This window comes from Oncorhynchus tshawytscha, unplaced genomic scaffold, assembly GCF_018296145.1.
Source record: "Oncorhynchus tshawytscha isolate Ot180627B unplaced genomic scaffold, Otsh_v2.0 Un_contig_3970_pilon_pilon, whole genome shotgun sequence".
NCBI lineage: Eukaryota > Metazoa > Chordata > Actinopteri > Salmoniformes > Salmonidae > Oncorhynchus > Oncorhynchus tshawytscha.
Window position 1 is genome coordinate 21,925 of NW_024609706.1, and position 20,576 is coordinate 42,500.

At 44.9% G+C, this 20,576-nt stretch overlaps 1 protein-coding gene across 1 annotated transcript; it reads left to right on the forward strand.

Annotated features, from left to right (window-relative positions):
- Positions 1 to 446: 446 nt before the first annotated feature.
- LOC112230172 (slit homolog 1 protein) lies at positions 447 to 18,287 on the forward strand (the record flags this gene model as incomplete). The annotated part of the gene is given in 16 exon segments (XM_042317127.1): positions 447 to 561; positions 669 to 740; positions 1,743 to 1,906; positions 4,009 to 4,133; positions 4,591 to 4,685; positions 5,047 to 5,186; positions 6,664 to 6,757; positions 6,841 to 6,978; positions 7,459 to 7,687; positions 9,545 to 9,675; positions 13,876 to 14,061; positions 14,207 to 14,336; positions 14,535 to 14,737; positions 15,856 to 16,103; positions 16,713 to 16,834; positions 16,837 to 18,287. Coding segments are annotated over 16 exon segments (2,312 nt in total), but the record flags the coding sequence as incomplete, so codon positions are not given.
- Between the last annotated feature and the right edge of the window lie 2,289 nt (positions 18,288 to 20,576).

Consider the following 20,576-nt stretch of genomic DNA (forward strand, 5'->3'; position numbering starts at 1 on the left):
TGTAGAATGTTCATCCTCACACTGTATCTAGACTAGTGTATCTAGACTAGTGTACTGTCATAGAATGTTATATTAGAACTGTAGAATGCTCATCCTCACACTGTATCTAGACTAGTGTCCTGTCATAGAATGTTATATTAGAACTGTAGAATGTTCATCCTCACACTGTATCTAGACTAGTGTCCTGTCATAGAATGTTATATTAGAACTGTAGAATGTTCATCCTCACACTGTATCTAGACTAGTGTATCTAGACTAGTGTACTGTCATATAATGTTATATTAGAACTGTAGAATGCTCATCCTCACACTGTATCTAGACTAGTGTACTGTCATAGAATGTTATATTAGAACTGTAGAATGTCCATCATCCTCACACTGTATCTAGACTAGTGTCCTGTCATAGAATGTTATATTAGAACTGTAGAATGTTCATCATGTAATAAGTGTCTCTGTGTGTTCTTCTCTTGACTGTGTTCTTGTGTTCCAGCATCCTGAGTTACAACTCTCTACGCTGCATCCCTCCTCTGGCCCTGGCTGGACTACGCTCTCTCAGACTACTGTAGGGGCCGAACCCCCCCGCTCTCTCACACACACACACGCATACTACACACACACACACACACACAGAGCCTTAATAATAACATGTTTTGTGTTTCTCTGTCCCAGATCTCTTCATGGTAACGACATCTCTGAACTAATGGAGGGGATCTTCAGTGATGTGGCCTCCCTGTCTCACCTGTGAGTGTGTGTTTCCTGTGTGTATTTGTCCCGTGTGTGTGCACATTATCCCACTCAGCACGCTTAGCAGTGACCGCCTGCACCCTCTCCTATCTGTGTCAGAGTCAAGTGCTTTCCCAGTCAGAGGGCATGGTATTGGATTGGCAAAAAAGACACGCATGACTGAGGGAGTGTGTGTGTGTGTGTGTGTGTGTGTGTGTGTGTGTGTGTGTGTGTGTGTGTGTGTGTGTGTGTGTGTGTGTGTGTGTGTGTGTGTGTGTGTGTGTGTGTGTGTGTGTGTGTGTGTGTGTGTGTGTGTGTGTGTGTTCGATGACGCGTGACCTGTCTGGGACAAGCTAAAAGGGTCGGAGTGAAGGATTGATGGAGGAGAGAAAGGGAGGGAGGGATCGTGTCACTGCAGAGGTCCGTGTCTGTTGACCTTGTGTTGAGAGTAAAGAGAGAAACAGGGGATACAGCAGGTTAGCCTGGGTTATTAATGTAATACTCTACCTCACATACTATCACATCTAGTTCCATTGATGTACTGTAACATGCGGTGGTACAGAGGTTCCCAGACATTCAACATCACTGAATAGAAACATTTAGTTTTTTTGATACAGATCCTTACAGGGGTTAATTATAGTGTTGTATGTGGATGAACTGCCCCCAGAACAGGTTGCTATCCTATGACAACTTTCAACAGAAATGCTCTGATTCCCTTCCTATTCAGTCTCTCATGTTAAAGTGATGGAACTTAAAGGTGCACTATGCAGAAATTGCTTTTATATTTCCTGGTTCTTAGACTTGCTTTCAATTGGAATGGCCAAAAAGTTACATATTGCAGCTTTAACTGTATTTGAGGCAAGAGGACCCCCTCTTGTGGTAGTTGAAAGTATTACACCACATTCAGAGCATGCCTGTATTGTCTACCTGACTTTCATCTGAATTGGCTGTCAGTCTAATTGATTAATTGAGCGACTGACCTTAACCCTTCCACCCGGATCTTTAACCTCTAACCCCCAGGGCAATCGGTGCCAACCCCCTGTACTGTGACTGTCATCTGCGCTGGCTGTCTGACTGGGTGAAGAGTGGGTACAAGGAGCCTGGCATCGCCCGCTGTGCCGGACCAATGGGCATGGAGGGAAAACTGCTGCTCACCACACCTGAGACCAAGTTTGAATGTCTGGGTAAGAGTGGGAGAGGAGGAGGAGGGAGGGAAGGGAGAGGGAGGGAAGGGAGGAGGGAGGGAGAGGAGAGGAGGGAGGGGGGGCTGGCTTTTGTAAGGTGAAGAGGAAGAGATGGGAGAGAGAGAGATGGATTAAAGGAGTGTAAAAGAAGGGATAGAAGATGGCGATAGAATGGGTGAGAAAATAGGAAGGTACAGGGGAGGAATGGAAAGAAAATCCAATAATGAGAGAGTCAATAGAAAAAGGAGTGAAACGTAATCTCTTCTTATTTTCATTGGACCCCAGAAAGATGGCGCCAGCTAGTAGGGACCCCAGAAAGATGGAGCCAGCTAGTAGGGACCCCAGAAAGATGGAGCCAGCTAGTAGGGACCCCAGAAAGATGGAGCCAGCTAGTAGGGACCCCAGAAAGATGGAGCCAGCTAGTAGGGACCCCAGAAAGATGGAGCCAGCTAGTAGGGACCCCAGAAAGATGGCGTCAGCTAGGAGGGACCCCAGAAAGATGGAGCCAGCTAGTAGGGACCCCAGAAAGATGGAGCCAGCTAGTAGGGACCCCAGAAAGATGGAGCCAGCTAGTAGGGACCCCAGAAAGATGGAGCCAGCTAGTAGGGACCCCAGAAAGATGGCGCCAGCTAGTAGGGACCCCAGAAAGATGGAGCCAGCTAGTAGGGACCCCAGAAAGATGGAGCCAGCTAGTAGGGACCCCAGAAAGATGGAGCCAGCTAGTAGGGACCCCAGAAAGATGGAGCCAGCTAGTAGGGACCCCAGAAAGATGGAGCCAGCTAGTAGGGACCCCAGAAAGATGGAGCCAGCTAGTAGGGACCCCAGAAAGATGGCGTCAGCTAGGAGGGACCCCAGAAAGATGGAGCCAGCTAGTAGGGACCCCAGAAAGATGGAGCCAGCTAGTAGGGACCCCAGAAAGATGGAGCCAGCTAGTAGGGACCCCAGAAAGATGGAGCCAGCTAGTAGGGACCCCAGAAAGATGGCGCCAGCTAGTAGGGACCCCAGAAAGATGGAGCCAGCTAGTAGGGACCCCAGAAAGATGGAGCCAGCTAGTAGGGACCCCAGAAAGATGGAGCCAGCTAGTAGGGACCCCAGAAAGATGGAGTCAGCTAGAGGGACCCCAGAAAGATGACATCAGCTAGTAGGGACCCCAGAAAGATGATGTCAGCTAGTAGGGACCCCAGAAAGATGGCGCCAGCTAGTAGGGACCCCAGAAAGATGGAGCCAGCTAGTAGGGACCCCAGAAAGATGGAGCCAGCTAGTAGGGACCCCAGAAAGATGGAGCCAGCTAGTAGGGACCCCAGAAAGATGGGTCAGCTAGGAGGGACCCCAGAAAGATGGCTAGTAGGGACCCCAGAAAGAGCTAGCTAGGAGGGACCCCAGAAAGATGACATCAGCTAGTAGGGACCCCAGAAAGATGGAGGGATCCCAGAAAGATGGCATCAGCTAGTAGGGACACCAGAAAGATGGAGTCAGCTAGTAGGGACCCCAGAAAGATGGAGCCAGCTAGTAGGGACCCCAGAAAGATGGAGCCAGGAGGGATCCCAGAAAGATGGCATCAGCTAGTAGGGACACCAGAAAGATGGAGTCAGCTAGTAGGGACCCCAGAAAGATGGAGCCAGCTAGTAGGGACCCCAGAAAGATGGAGCCAGCTAGTAGGGACCCCAGAAAGATGGAAGATAGGGACCCCAGAAAGATGTCAGCTAGTAGGGACCCCAGAAAGATGGAGCCAGAGTAGGGACCCCAGAAAGTCAGCTAGTAGGGACCCCAGAAAGATGGAGCCAGCTAGTAGGGACCCCAGAAAGATGGAGCCAGCTAGTAGGGACCCCAGAAAGAGCGTCAGCTAGGAGGGACCCCAGAAAGATGACATCAGCTAGTAGGGACCCCAGAAAGATGATGTCAGCTAGTAGGGACCCCAGAAAGATGGCATCAGCTACTAGGGACCCCAGAAAGATGGAGTCAGCTAGTAGGGACCCCAGAAAGATGGAGCCAGCTAGTAGGGACCCCAGAAAGATGGCGTCAGCTAGTAGGGACCCCAGAAAGATGGAGACAGCTAGTAGGGACCCCAGTCAAATTCCAATTGTTCTTCTCTCCGTCCCCAGGTCCAGTGGAGATGTCTGTCCAGGCTAAGTGTAGTCCGTGTGTGTCTGGGCCCTGTCAGAACCACGGTGTGTGTCAGTCTGACCCTGTAGAACTCTACACATGTGTGTGTGCACCTGGCTTCACGGTAAGAACCCACCACTGTCCCCAATCATAGCAGAACACTGATCTATTCAACGAATCCAGTTATACACAGTGAGATAAACCTGCATCCAATATAACAGGATATGACTGGATGGAGTGGTTTTTATGTCACTCTAAAATCCTCTAAAATATATTATTATAGTAGAGAATACCCTATTGAAAATAGTAATAACATTTATTATTATAGTAGAGAATACTCTATTGAAAATGGTAATAAAATGTATTATTATAGTAGAGCATACCCTATTGAAAACAGTAATAAAATATATTATTATAGTAGAGCATACCCTATTGAAAACAGTAATAAAATATATTATTATAGTAGAGCATACCCTATTGAAATTAGTATTAAAATATATTATTATAGTAGAGCATACCCTATTGAAATTAGTAATGTATATAATCCACAGATATAATGAAAGTGTGTGTGTGTTTTACAGGGTAAATACTGTGAGACTCCAGTGGATGTGTGTGCCAGTAACCCATGCACAAATGGAGGAACCTGCATCAGTGACGAACAGACAAGGAGATTCAGGTAGCACATATACACGCACACACACACACTCACTGGGCCCACACTACACACACACACATATACAAACACACACTGGGCCCACTCTATACACACACACACAGGGGCGCAACTTTCGCTACGGACGGTGAGAACATTCAGTAAATTTCATTTACAGTTTTATCATTGGAATGTGATTTAGTTAAAATACAGAGGCAACGGTGTGCTGTAGAACCAAGCGGATGCCTCCGTGTGGTCATGTAGGCTGTTTGGAATGTTCATCTGACTGGATAATTATCATTTTTAAAATGATGTTCTAAAACCACCCCTACACACACACACACACATACATAAACACACACTGACCAGTCTTTCCCCTCTCCAGTTGTTCATGCCTGGTGGGTTTCCATGGATCGTTCTGTGAGGTGGATGTAGATGACTGTGAGGACCACGGATGTGAGAATGGTGCAACCTGTGTGGATGGAGTAGGCAACTACACCTGTTTCTGTCCTCCCTTCTACATTGGTATGATATATAGACATTCCATAGAGATTCTATAGACATTCTGTAGACATTCTCTCTAGACATTGTAAAGACATTCTCTCTAGACATTGTAAAGACATTTTCTCTAGAGATTCTCTCTAGACATTGTAAAGACATTCTCTCTAGAGATTCTCTCTAGACATTGTAAAGACATTCTCTCTAGAGATTCTCTCTAGACATTGTAAAGACATTCTCTCTAGAGATTCTCTCTAGACATTGTAAAGACATTCTCTCTAGACATTCTCTCTAGACATTCTCTCTAGACATTGTAAAGACATTCTCTCTAGACATTCTCTCTAGACATTGTAAAGACATTCTCTCTAGACATTCTCTCTAGACATTGTAAAGACATTCTCTCTAGAGATTCTCTCTAGACATTGTAAAGACATTCTCTCTAGACATTGTAAAGACATTCTCTCTAGACATTGTAAAGACATTCTCTCTAGACATTGTAAAGACATTTTCTCTAGACATTCTAAAGACATTCTCTCTAGACATTCTAAAGACATTCTCTCTAGACATTGTAAAGACATTTTCTCTAGACATTCTATAGACATTCTCTCAGGACATTCTATAGACATTCTCTCAGGACATTCTGTAGACATTCTCAGGACATTCTTTAGACATTCTCTCAGGACATTCTATAGACATTCTCTCAGGACATTCTATAGACATTCTCTCAGGACATTCTTAGACATTATCTTAGGACATTCTATAGACATTCTCTCAGGACATTCTTTAGACATTCTATAGACATTCTCTCAGGACATTCTATAGACATTCTCTCAGGACATTCTTTAGACATTCTCTCAGGACATTCTATAGACATTCTCTCAGGACATTCTATAGACATTCTCTCAGGACATTCTTTAGACATTATCTCAGGACATTCTATAGACATTCTCTCAGGACATTCTTTAGACATTCTCTCAGGACATTCTTTAGACATTCTCTCAGGACATTCTTTAGACATTCTCTCAGGACATTCTTTAGACATTCTCTCAGGACATTCTTTAGACATTCTATAGACATTCTCTCAGGACATTCTATAGACATTCTCTCAGGACATTCTTTAGACATTCTCTCAGGACATTCTATAGACATTCTCTCAGGACATTCTATAGACATTCTCTCAGGACATTCTTTAGACATTCTCTCAGGACATTCTTTAGACATTCTCCCAGGACATTCTATATGCATTCTCTCAGGACATTCTATAGACAAAACAACTGTGGCACATAATATATAGATGAGTAGATATATTACTTTAATGAAGATCATTTTGAATTGATAATCATTTAAAACTAAATATCTCTCTCTCTCTCTCTCTCTCTCTCTCTCTCTCTCTCTCTCTCTCTCTCTCTCTCTCTCTCTCTCTCTCTCTCTCTCTCTCTCTCTCTCTCTCTCTCTCTCTCTCTCTCTCTCTCTCTCTCTCTCTCTCTCTCTCTCTCTCTCTCAGGGTTGTTGTGTGAGGAAGAGGAGGATGTGTGCTCTCCTGGTAGAAACCCCTGTCAGCAACACTCTACCTGCAGCAGCACCACTACAGGCCCCAGGTGACTACACACAGACGCACACACAGACACACACACACACACACACTGGTACACATGTTCATGTTCTACATGTGCGTGTCCAGATGTGCGTGTTCCCCAGGCTTCGTGGGGGGTGACTGCAGTGTGAACTATGATGAGTGTGAGGATCAGGACTGTCAGAATGGAGCGGTGTGTGTGGACCAGGTGGATGGATACACCTGCACCTGCCCTCAGGGGTACAGGTAAGACACACACACACAGGTGTAAATGTGGAAACTATTAGTGCCCTAGATGTGTCATACTAAGTTGGTCTCTCCTTGTCTCAGTACTGTCGTACATAAGAGGTGGGTTCATTAAGGGTTCAGTTTGAGGGCCAACATGTTAACAATTTCAGTTGAACAATTTGAATGAACATTCCTAAATGCTACATTAGCAAAAAATGTTATGGATTACTGTGACTTTTTTTTTTAAAGTGCAAATGATTTCTATTCTTACAACATGAAATTGAAACACACATGTTCACAACACACTACCTTCTCAGACTGGAACACAGAACAAGTGGAATGTGTTAGTTAATGTTTGCAGACTATTTCCTGGTGGAACACCCCTCAGGACTCAAGATGTCTGCATGCTTTGCTCAGGCGTTAGGGCCAGATCTTAGTCCTTACTATGTCGCATGTTGTGGTCCGTAGTAATTCTCCCCCTCCTCTTCCGCCCCCTAGTGGTGAGTTGTGTGAGGTGCCCCCTCCTCCTCCATCTCCCTGTGAGCGGGCTCGCTGTCAGAACAGCGCCCCCTGTGCGGACAGAGGCGGTACTGCGCTGTGCCAGTGTCTGCCGGGGTTCGAGGGTGTGCGGTGTGAGAAGCTGGTCAGTGTGAACTTCGTGAATAGAGATTCTTACCTACAGCTGTCTGACCTGAAGAACTGGCCTCAGGCCAACATCACACTGCAGGTAATCACACACACACACACACACACACACACACACACACACACACACACACACACTAGGGTGACCACATTTAAAATACCCAAATCCAGAAAATCAAATGATTTTGCAGAACAGCGTAGCCTAGACATTAGGCTACATCCCCCCACAGACACAAATCTCCCTCCTGCTGCACTGAGCGAGCTAACTGAAGCTCACGTAAGCCTACTCTTTTGCCTCGTGCAAGTGTTGGTGATAAATGAGAGGTCACATTTTTTATGAAAATCTGTGAATATTTGGCCAAGGGAATATTTCTGGTTGGTCTCGGGGAAGAGTTAGGAAGGGAGGCTTTTCAACAGGTTTGAGTGAAGTAGCAGCACAGATGTTGAATGAGAAACTAATGAGCATGGAGAGCCTCACAAGTTTAATGAAATGAATGACCTCATATCTGTCAGTCTAATACGGTTATTTTCATACTTTTGTAGCTCTTCATTAAACACACACCTTTTGTAAGTAGTTAACTGTCCTCTCCAAGTTTATCTGGAATTTAGTCTGAAAGGATTTGACAAATGTGATTGGTTGATGATATAACATTTGCCCAGGTCTCGTCTTGTACTTCGCAGAATATAAGACCTCAACAATGATTGGAGAAGTGTTTAACATCACCAGCACCACGTCCTTATCATATAGTCTCTTATCCTTATCATATAGTCTCTTATCCTTATCATATAGTCTCTTATCCGTATCATATAGTCTCTTATCCTTATCATATAGTCTCTTATCCTTATCATATAGTCTCTTATCCTTATCGTATAGTCTCTTATCCTTATCATATAGTCTCTTATCCGTATCATATAGTCTCTTATCCTTATCGTATAGTCTCTTATCCTTATCATATAGTCTCTTATCCTTATCATATAGTCTCTTATCTGTATCATATAGTCTCTTATCCTTACCGTATAGTCTCTTATCCTTATCGTATAGTCTCTTATCCTTATCGTATAGTCTCTTATCCTTATCGTATAGTCTCTTATCCTTGTCGTATAGTCTCTTGTCCTTATCATATAGTCTCTTATCCTTATCATATTGTCTCTTGTCTGTATCATGTAGTCATCGTATAGTCTCTTGTCCTTATCATATAGTCTCTTGTCCTTATCATATAGTCTCTTATCCTTATCATGTAGTCATCATATAGTCTATTGTCCTTATCATATAGTCTCTTATCCTTATCGTGTAGTCATCATATAGTCTCTTGTCTGTATCATATAGTATCTTGTCCTTATCATACAGTCTCTTGTCCTTATCATACAGTCTCTTGTCCTTATCATATAGTCTCTTGTCCTTATCATACAGTCTCTTGTCATTATCATATAGTATCTTGTCCTTATCATACAGTCTCTTGTCCTTATCATACAGTCTCTTGTCCTTATCATATAGTCATCATATAGTCTCTTTTCTGTATCATGTAGTCATCATATAGTCTCTTGTGCTTATCATATAGTCTCTTGTCCTTATCATATAGTCTCTTGTCATTATCATATAGTCTCTTGTCCTTATCATATAGTCTCTTGTCCTTATCATATAGTCTCTTGTCATAAGAGCAATGTGACCTCTACAAGGGGACAAAGGACCAAAATGCGGGACTGTCCCGCACATTCCAGGACATGTAATCACCCTAAACACACACCACACACACACACACACACACACACACACACACACACACACACACACACACACACACACACACACACACACACACACACACACAGAGGAAAACACACACACACATGCTCACACAGATATAGATGTGCATACACACACAGAGGAAAACACACGTGTGCGCACACACACACATTCTGACCTGTGTGTGTTCCCCAGGTGTCGACAGCGGAGGATAACGGTATCCTGCTGTATAATGGAGACAACAAGCCAATGGCTGTGGAGCTCCATGAGGGACATGTTCGAGTCAGCTACGACCCTGGTAGTCAGCCTGGACACACTATCTACAGGTACACACACTATCTACAGGTACACACACTATCTACAGGTACACACACTATCTACAGGTACACACACTATCTACAGGTACACACACTATCTACAGGTACACACACTATCTACAGGTACACACACTATCTACAGGTACACACACTATCTACAGGTACACACACTATCTACAGGTACACACACTATCTACAGGTACACACACTATCTACAGGAACACACACTATCTACAGGTACACACACTATCTACAGGTACACACACTATCTACAGGTACACACACTATCTACAGGAACACACACTATCTACAGGAACACACACTATCTACAGGAACACACACTATCTACAGGTACACACACTATCTACAGGAACACACACTATCTACAGGTACACACACTTTCTACAGGAACACACACTATCTACAGGTACACACACTATCTACAGGTACACACACTATCTACAGGTACACACACTATCTATAGGAACACACACTATCAACAGGAACACACTATCTACAGGTACACACACTATCTACAGGTACACACACTATCTACAGGAACACACACTATCTACAGGTACACACACTATCTACAGGTACACACACTATCTACAGGAACACACACTATCAACAGGAACACACACTATCTACAGGTACACACACTATCTACACACTATCTACAGGTACACACACTATCTACAGGTACACACACTATCTACAGGTACACACACTATCTACAGGTACACACACTATCTACAGGTACACACACTATCTACAGGAACACACACTATCTACAGGAACACACACTATCTACAGGTACACACACTATCTACAGGGAACACACACTATCTACAGGAACACACACTATCTACAGGTACACACACTATCTACAGGTACACACACTATCTACAGGAACACACACTATCTACAGGTACACACACTATCTACAGGTACACACACTATCTACAGGTACACACACTATCTACAGGTACACACACTATCTACAGGTACACACACTATCTACAGGTACACACACTATCTACAGGTACACACACTATCTACAGGTACACACACTATCTACAGGTACACACACTATCTACAGGTACACACACTATCTACAGGTACACACACTATCTACAGGTACACACACTATCTACAGGTACACACACTATCTACAGGTACACACACTATCTACAGGTACACACTACAGGTACACACACTATCTACAGGTACACACACTATCTACAGGTACACACACTATCTACAGGTACACACACTATCTACAGGTACACACACTATCTATAGGTTATAAATAAACTACCGTTCAAAAGTTTGGGGTCACTTAGACATTTCCTTGTTTTTGAAAGAAAAGCAAATTGTTTGTCTATTAAAATGGCAGTCTCTATGGGGGTGCCTCAGGGTTCAATTCTTGGGCCAACTCTCTTCTCTGTAAACATCAATGATGTGGCTCTTGCTGCTGGTGAGTCTCTGATCCACCTCTACGCAGACGACACCATTCTGTATACTTCTGGCCCTTCTTTGGACACTGTGTTAACAACCCTCCAGACGAGCTTCAATGCCATACAACTCTCCTTCCGCGGCCTCCAATTGCTCTTAAATACAAGTAAAACTAAATGCATGCTCTTCAACCGATCGCTGCCTGCACCTGCCGGCCCGTCCAGCATCACTACTCTGGACGGTTCTGACTTAGAATATGTGGACAACTACAAATACCTAGGTGTCTGGTTAGACTGTAAACTCTCCTTCCAGACTCACATCTAACATCTCCAATCCAAAGTTAAATCTAGAATTGGCTTCATATTTCGCAACAAAGCATCCTTCACTCATGCTGCCAAACATACCCTCGTAAAACTGTCCATCCTACCGATCCTCGACTTCGGCGATGTAATTTACAAAATAGCCCCCAACACTCTACTCAATAAATTGGATGCAGTCTATCACAGTGCCATCTGTTTTGTCACCAAAGCCCCATATACTACCCACCACTGCGACCTGTACGCTGTCGTTGGCTGGCCCTCGCTTCATACTCGTCGCCAAACCCACTGGCTCCAGGTCATCTACAAGACCCTGCTAGGTAAAGTCCCCCCTTATCTCAGCTCACTGGTCACCCTAGCAGCACCCACCTGTAGCACGCGCTCCAGCAGGTATATCTCTCTGGTCACCCCCAAAACCAATTCTTCCTTTGGCCGCCTCTCCTTCCAGTTCTCTGCTGCCAATGACTGGAACGAACTACAAAAATCTCTGAAACTGGAAACACTTATCTCCCTCACTAGCTTTAAGCACCAGCTGTCAGAGCAGCTCACAGATTACTGCACCTGTACATAGCCCATCTATAATTTAACCCAAACAACTACCTCTCCCCCTACTGTATTTATTTATTTTGCTCCTTTTTACCCCATTATTTCTATCTCTACTTTGCACATTCTTCCACTGCAAATCTACCAATCCAGTGTTTTACTTGCTATATTGTATTTACTTCGCCACCATGGCCTTTTTATTGCCTTTACCTCCCTTCTCACCTCATTTGCTCACATTGTAAATAGACTTGTTCCTACTGTATTATTGACTGTATGTTTGTTTTACTCCATGTGTAACTCTGTGTTGTTAAATGTGTCGAACTGCTTTGCTTTATCTTGGCCTGGTCGCAACTGTAAATGAGAACTTGTTCTCAACTTTGCCTACCTTGTTAAATAATGGTGAAGTAAATAAGAAAATAACATCAAATTGAATAGAAATACAGTGTAGACATTGTTAATGTTGTAAATGACTCTTGTAGCTGGAAATTGCTGAGGCCCATTATCAGCAACCATCACTCCTGTGTTCCAATGTGTTAGCTAATCCAAGTTTAGCATTTTAAAAGGCTAATTGATCATTAGAAAACCCTTTTGCAATTATGTTAGCACAGATGAAAACTGTTGTTCTGATTAAAGAAGCAATGAAACTGGCCTTCTTTAGACTAGTTGAGAATCTGGAGCATCAACATTTGTGGGTTCGATTATAGGCTCAAAATGTCCAGAAACAAAGACCTTTCTTCTGAAACTCTTCAGTCTATTCTTGTTCTGAGAAATGAAGGCTATTCCATGTGAGAAGAACCCAAGAAACTGAAGAACTCGTACAACGCTGTGTACTACTCCCTTCACAAAACAGGGCAAACTGGCTCTAACCAGAATAGAAAGAGGAGTGGGAGGCCCCGGTACACAACTGAGCAAGATGACAAGTACATTAGTGTCTAGTTTGAGAAACAGACGCCTCACAAGTCTTCAACTGGCAGCTTCATTAAATAGTACCCGCAAAACACCAGTCTCAACGTCAACAGTGAAGAGGCGACTCCAGGATGTTGGCCTTCTAAGGCAGAGATGCAAAGAAAATGTCACATCTCAGATTGGCCAATAAAAATAAAAAATGAAGATGGGCAAAAGAACACAGACACTGGACAGAGGAAGACTGGAATAAAGTGTTATGGACAGACGAATCTAAGGTTGAGGTGTTCGGATACCAAAGAAGAACATTCGTGAGACGCAGAACAAATGAAAAGATGCTGGAGGAGTGATGACACCGTCTGTCAAGCATGGTGGAGGCAATGTGGTGGTAAAGTGGGAGATTTGTACAGGGTAAAAGGGATCTTGAAGAAGGAAGGCTATCACTCCATATTGCAACGCCATGCCATACCCTGTGGACGGCGCTAAATTGGAGCCAATTTCCAGGACAATGACCCAAAGCACAGCTCCAAACTATGCAATAACTATTTAGGGAATTCTGGAATTCTGTCTATAATGGAGTGGCCAGCACAGTCACCAGATCTCAACCCTATTGAGCTGTTGTGGCAGCAGCTTGACCGTACGGTACGTAGAAGTGCCCATCAAGCCAATCCAATTTGTGGGAGGTGCTTCAGGATACATGGGGTGAAATCTCTTCAGATTACCTCAACAAACTGACAACTAGAATGCCAAAGGTCTGCAAGGCTGTAATTGCTGCAAATGGAGAATTCTTTGACGAAAGCAAAGTTTGAAGGACACACACACACACCTATAACATGTTATATACACACACACACATTACATACAGGTACACACACACACACCAACGTCATCTACATTCTATTCACAAACACCGACTATCAGAACATAATAAAATATCACCGCCACCTAACCTCTGACCTTTAATCCCTGACCTCTGGTGTTGCCGTAGTGCTGAGACGGTGAACGATGGGCGTTTCCATACAGTAGAGCTGGTGACCTTTGACAGGATGGTGAACCTGTCTGTGGGACGGGGTGCGCCCACCACTCTGGACAGTCTGGGAGGGGTCCCACCTCTGTCTGGAGAGGCACCGCTATACGTGGGGGTAAGACACACACGACCTCAGCTGAGAGCTAGGTTCAGGCCCTAACCCACCCTATTACATATTAATATCCAGGTCTCCTCTCCCTCACTCTCTTTCTCTCTCTCTACTCTATTCTCTACTCCCAACCTATATATCCTTTCACTCCCTCCCTCTCTCTCACTCCCCCCTCCTCTCCAGGTATGCCAGAGAAGATGTCCTACTCCTCTCTGAGTCTCTTCCAGCCCTCAACTCCTCCAGTTTCCATGGCTGCATCAGGAATCTGTACATCAACCACGAGCTGCAGGACTTCACCCAGACCACTATGAAGGTATGGTGGGAGACGGGGAGGAACATTCTGGTAACTTACCCAAAATTCCCAGGGTTTCCAGAAATCCCAGTTGGAATATTCCCAGAAACCTAGGTGTGAGAAGTTGGAGAAATATTTATTTTAGTATTTTATTTCTGAAGCTAAAGACACATTTTCACACTGCGTTGATAATAATTCTAATTGTTTGATGTGCTGAAGCCGGGGTGGTGCCAGGATGCCAGCCCTGCAGGAAACTGTTCTGCCTCCATGGAGTGTGCCAACCGGATGGTGCCCAGGGACCCCTCTGCCACTGCCAGCCTGACTGGGGTGGGCTACACTGCGATCAGCCAGTCGGAGGAGGCCTTGTTGGGGGAGATGTTGCCCCGGCAACCGCGGCTAACCCATGCCAGGGGAATAAGTAAGTGAGACAGGAGAGTGAGTGGTAAAGGGTTGTAGTCTGTTATGGTTTATAGTGGGTCTATGTGGCTTGTTGTTATCTTGTGTTTTATCATGTTGATTTATTTTGGGGGTAACTCATTAAGTGTATAGTTTAATTGATTGTGTTGTCCGAGTCCCAGCTTTTGTATTTTCCCCACTGTATTTTTCTAATAGCATCTTTCTCTTCCTCTCCCTCTATCTCCCCCCTCCATCTCTCCCTTCCCTCTCCCTCCATCTATCCCTCCCTTTTCCTCCATTTTTCCCTCCCCTCTATCTTCTTCCCCTTTCTCCCTCCATTTTCCCTCCTTTCTCCCTCCCCTCCATTTCTCCCACTCCCTCCATTTTCTCCTTTCTCCTCCCTTTCTCCCTCCATTTCTCCCTCTCCCTCTCTCCCTCCCTCTCCCTCCTCCATTTCATCCTCTCCCCCCTTTCTTCCTCCATTTCTCCCTCCCCTCTCCCTCCTTTCTCCCTCCCTCCTTTTCTTCCATTTCTCCCTCCATTTCTCCCCCTCCATTTCTCCCTCTCTCCCTCCCCCTCTCCCTCCATTTCTTCCATTTCTCCCTCCCTCTTCCCTCCATTTCTCCCTCCCCTTTCCCTCCATTTCTCCCTCCCCCTTTCCCTCCATTTCTCCCTCCCCCCCTCCATTTCTCCCTCCCCCTTTCCATTTCTCCCTCCCCCTTTCCCTCCATTTCTCCCTCCCCTTTCCTCCATTTTTTTCCATTTCTCCCTCCTTTCTCCCTCCCTTTTCCCTCCATTTCTCCCTCCCCTTTCCCTCCATTTTCCCTCCATTTCCCTCCCTCCCTCCCCTTTCCCTCCATTTCTCCCTCCCCCCTTTCCCTCCATTTCTCCCTCCCCCTTCCTCCATTTTCCCTCCCCTTCCCCTCCATTTCTCCCCTCCCCCTTCCTCCATTTCTCCCCTTCCCCTCCATTTCTCCCTTCCCTCCATTTCTTCCCTCCATTTCTCCCTCCCCCTCTCCCTCCATCTATCCTTCTCCCTCCATTTTCCCTTCTATTTCTTCCTCCTTTCTCCCTCCCCCTCCATTTCTCCCTCCTCCATCCCCCTCCATTTCTCCTCCATCCCTCCATCTCTCCCAGGTGTGAGGGGTGTGTGTGTGGTTCAGGATGTTCAGTCGTACAGGTGTGAGTGTGAGGAGGGCTGGCACGCCACCCTGTGTAATCAACAGGGGGAGCTAACAGCACCAGCAGTACCAGCAGTACCAGCAGTGCCAGAAGGACCAGCCAAGCCGTGTTCAGTGCTGCTCTGCCAACATGGCCACTGTCAGCTGACTGAGGGAGGAGCGACCTACTGTCTCTGTGACTCGGGATACACCGGGGACACATGCGACACAGGTAAGGATGGAGGGAGAAGAGAGGAGGAGGGGGGACAGGTACGAGAGAGAGAACCTGTGATACAGGTTATGACCGAGGGGGAGAGGTGTGGAGGGAGTGTGTGTTTGACAGGGAGAGACATTGGAACACTCGGTCGCATCGCGCCATTGTTGAGTGTTCTCAAGACGTTCAGTGGTGCCTTGTCATTCTTAAAGGGGGCTAGAGATTGTTTTGTCTTGGAAGTACGATGCCATTGCTACATTAGGCAAACAATTAGTAGGAATCAACTTTGCCATCATTATTATGTCGTCAAATTTACTTTAGACAAATGTCAATAGCTAGCAATGTTCCTAAAAAAATGTGCTAGCAAAAATGTAATGCTCTACCTTCACTCTTAGCTAGCTAGCATTAGACTACATTTAAAGTCAATCGGATGACATCACAATGATGACAAACAAATGAACTTTAGACATAATGTTGATAAGCGCCAACTGATTATGTATTGAGAAGAAAGTGTTCGGACACCAGTCCTCAAGAGAACATGCCAAACCACGATACATGAATAACCACTACTGTGTTTGATCATGTCCCACTACTCAGCCTCTTTAACCTCTGTCCTCTAACCTGTAGTTGAATCAGCGTGTCGCGGCGAGGCGGTGCGTGACTTCCACCGGGTGCCACGTGGCCACGCCAACTGCCAGACGACGCGGCCCTTCTCCTGGGTGGAGTGTCGGGGGCTGCCAGGGGCGGGGCGGCGTGCTGCGCCCCACTGAGGGTACGGCGCCGGCGCTACACCTTCGAGTGCGACGACGGAGGTTCCTTCACACAGGACGTGGAGAAAGCAGTGGAGTGCGGCTGCAAGGAGTGTGTGTAGAGTCGTTGAGGTACTACACACACGTGGGCATCGCAGTCAGCTGAAGAGGAGTTACTGAACACACTGTGGGAAAGTATATATATATATAAAACATGGACATTGTCTGTGTGTTGTGGACAACAGTGTTTGTAATATAGGACAGTTCTTCCCTGGCAAGGACGGCCAACCAACACCAAACCAACCAACCTCACCTTCATCTTCATCTACCTAAAGAAAGTCAACTGTGGTCTCACATTAGTAATGTTATATTGAAAGGTCATTCTTTGGATTTCTACTGTGTTGTACACCACTTTATCCATGTGCTGAAATCATTGTAAAATGGAGGAACCTGTGTGATGCTTGGCAGCCATGTTGGCAACAGGAAAACGTTGAGACACTTCTCTAGTTTCTTCCTGTTAAATGAGAAACTGCTGCTCTTTTTTGCTAGTTTACCATTTAATCTGTGTATCTTTTCACTGGGCTGCAATGCCAGTTTGCCCTCTAGTGGCCAGTTTTATGATGAGGATGTTTGAAGGTTCAGATGGGGGAAGGGGGTGCATTTGAGAGAGCAGCTGAGGCCCTTAGGCCTACTTTAAAGAAGTGGGGGCCTTTTGGCCTACTTTAAAGAGGTGGGGGCCCTTTGGCCTACTTTAAAGAGCCTTTTGGAGGCTATGTGCCAGTTTGATTTTAGCCAGAATCTTCTTTAACATTCGTCATGGTAATTGGTTATAATTGTATCATTGAGTAAAACCCGCCTCCTATCTCTCTCTGGTCCAATCAGTCTCCTTCTACCACGTCAGCAGTATTATGAAATTCAACACAAATGTAGCTTTGATAATATTTTATTTATATTGTTGTAAAACTAAAAACAGAAAGGTACATAACATTTGTTTAACATTTACATGTTTTGCTTAATTGTTTTTCTTACATAGTGTCATGTAGCCTAATGTAGCCCTTTGATTATGATACAAAACAGAAAATACTTAACAGATTGTAATATATATCATTGCATTGCATTTGGACACAGTATTTTTATATGTTGAAATGGAAAAAGGGGTGTTTGAATCCTGGCATGGGAGAGACTACACAGGCGTTGTATTGGGTCTGTAGACTGAAGCAACATCTTGCTGTTCTTCTCTCCTGCCTGATCTAAAGCTGCCAAAACCAGTCAGCCAACCTATTGCCAGTCTAATACACAGTGTCGTCACGGCGACGTTAAATGACTGTGATGTCATTGTTCTTATTACATGTTGTCTACCTACTTGGTGAATATAATATCATCAGTGATTTGCTTCAGATTATGTGTAGTGATGTTTTATTTATTTCAATAAAAGACAGGATTTTCTCTCTTCCACCGTAAACATGTTGTCATTTTTCTCACTGGCCTTTGACCTGGATGTGTGTGACCTTTACCCTAAACCTGTCAGTTCAGTGGTTTGTGCAGGGGAGAGAAGAGGTCACGGAGCCTATGAGCTATGACAGATCTTAGTTAATCTCCCCTGAAGAGAGTGATGGGGAAAGAGGGAGAATGACTGAGTGGAGGACAACCAAAGCAAATGAAAGGAGGAGGAGTGGGGGAGATGGAGGACAGGGTAGAAAGAGTGAAAGGAGAGGGGACGAGAGAAAGCCAGAAGAGGAGTTAGAAAGATCAGCCTTGTTCCCTGGCAGTGTCTCGGGGAGAGGAGAGAGAGATCAGCCTTGTTCCCTGGCAGTGTCTCTGGAGAGGAGAGAGAAAGATTAGCCTTGTTCCCTGGCAGTGTGAGCAGCCTTGTTCCCTGGCAGTGTCTCGGGGAGAGGGAGAGAGAAAGCAGCCTTGTTCCCTGGCAGTGTCTCGGGAGAGGAGAGAGAGAAAGATCAGCCTTGATCCCTGGCAGTGTATCGGGAGAGGAGAGAGAAAAGATAAGCCTTGTTCCCTGGCAGTGTCTCGGGGAGAGGAGAGAAAAAGATCAGCCTTGATCCCTGGCAGTGTATCGGGGAGAGAGAGAGATCAGCCTTGTTCCCTGGCAGTGTATCGGGGAGAGGAGAGAGAGATCAGCCTTGATCCCTGGCAGTGTCTCGGGGAGGAGAGAGAGATCAGCCTTGTTCCCTGGCAGTGTCTCGTGGGGCCGTAGGGTAAAACCCTCCCAAACCCCTGAGTTCAGGCTGTTTAATGAAACTGTGATTTATATGGAACCTGAACCATAAACCATAATATATCCCCCTCTGTGTGATTGGTTCAGCCAGGCCCCTACCACCCCTGTGAAAGCTCAGAGACACACACACAAAAGCGTACGAACACAGGCACACAAACGCGTACACACACACACCCTCCCCTCCACCAGCATCTGCACCCCTTCCCCCTCTCTTTAAAGAGAGATCAAATCATACTACCACCCCCAATACCAATAAAGCCCACTGACTACCATATTCAGAGATGAAAGATCCACACACAAAAAATAAAATAGTCTCTCCCTGAAAACAGGTTTTAATATCCAGTCCACTGCATAGTCTTATTTGCTGCTTCCAGCCTGTCCTGTTGTGGTGGGCCTGGCTACTGTCACAGCGAACACTAACACACATTTCCCTGCATCCAGTGTACAATGGACCAGTAGAGACGGTGTGTGTGATAACTATCCAGAATAGAGAAGTTGTTACACTCTTAGACAAAAGGGTTCCAAAAGGGTTCTTCGGCTGTCCCCATAGGAGAACCCTTTGAAGAATCCATTTGGGTTTCTGTGGAAAGGGTTCTACACAGAACCCAAACGGGTTCTCCTATATGGGGAGAGCCAAAGAACCCTTTTAGGTTCTATATCCAGCCTTTTGTTTCTGAGTGTTGATACCATAGCGCTGGATGGCAGTATATCACCACACACCTCTCTGATGAACTACGAGAGTATAGTGAACTAGGGAACACAATGAAAAATAACAAATTGATAAAGTTTGAACTAAGTATAGTCTATCTTGATCTAGGAGCTCTGTAGCAGATAAACACATATTGTATTACTTATGTAGTCATGCAGCCATGGGTATCTTATATATGAGCCCAAAGGGCTCTGGTCAACAGTAGTGCCCTATATCGGGAATAGGGCTCTGGTCAACAGTAGTGCCCTATATAGGGAATAGGGCTCTGGTCAACAGTAGTGCCCTATATAGGGAATAGGGCTCTGGTCAACAGTAGTGCCCTATATAGGGAATAGGGTGCCATTTGAGATCAAGACTTCATCTTTATTTTCATCTAAGAGCTTTGTAGATGTATTAATTTATAAATGTATTACTAACATATTAACACAGACAACAGTATATTACGTGTGGTTATTCGAAAAAGGGGAAATTGTGATTGGAGATTTTGTCTAGCGTTGGATTTTAATCATTAAATATGTACTTATGCTACTTTCCTAATGTATCCATTATAAAATCATATATAATTATAACAATAATGATACAGATAAGTATTACAATTCTAACAATAAATAGAACTAATCCAGTGTAAGAATGTACTACGATCCAGAGATATTTTCATGACAACAGAAGACTCATTTAACATGCTATACCTGATAATCCTCTGGTATCCATGGTTACCAGCGTAGGGCAGCTGGGAATGTCTGGGAGAAAACGTTGCAAAAGCTCCAATACAACACACACATTTTGATGATCAAATATCG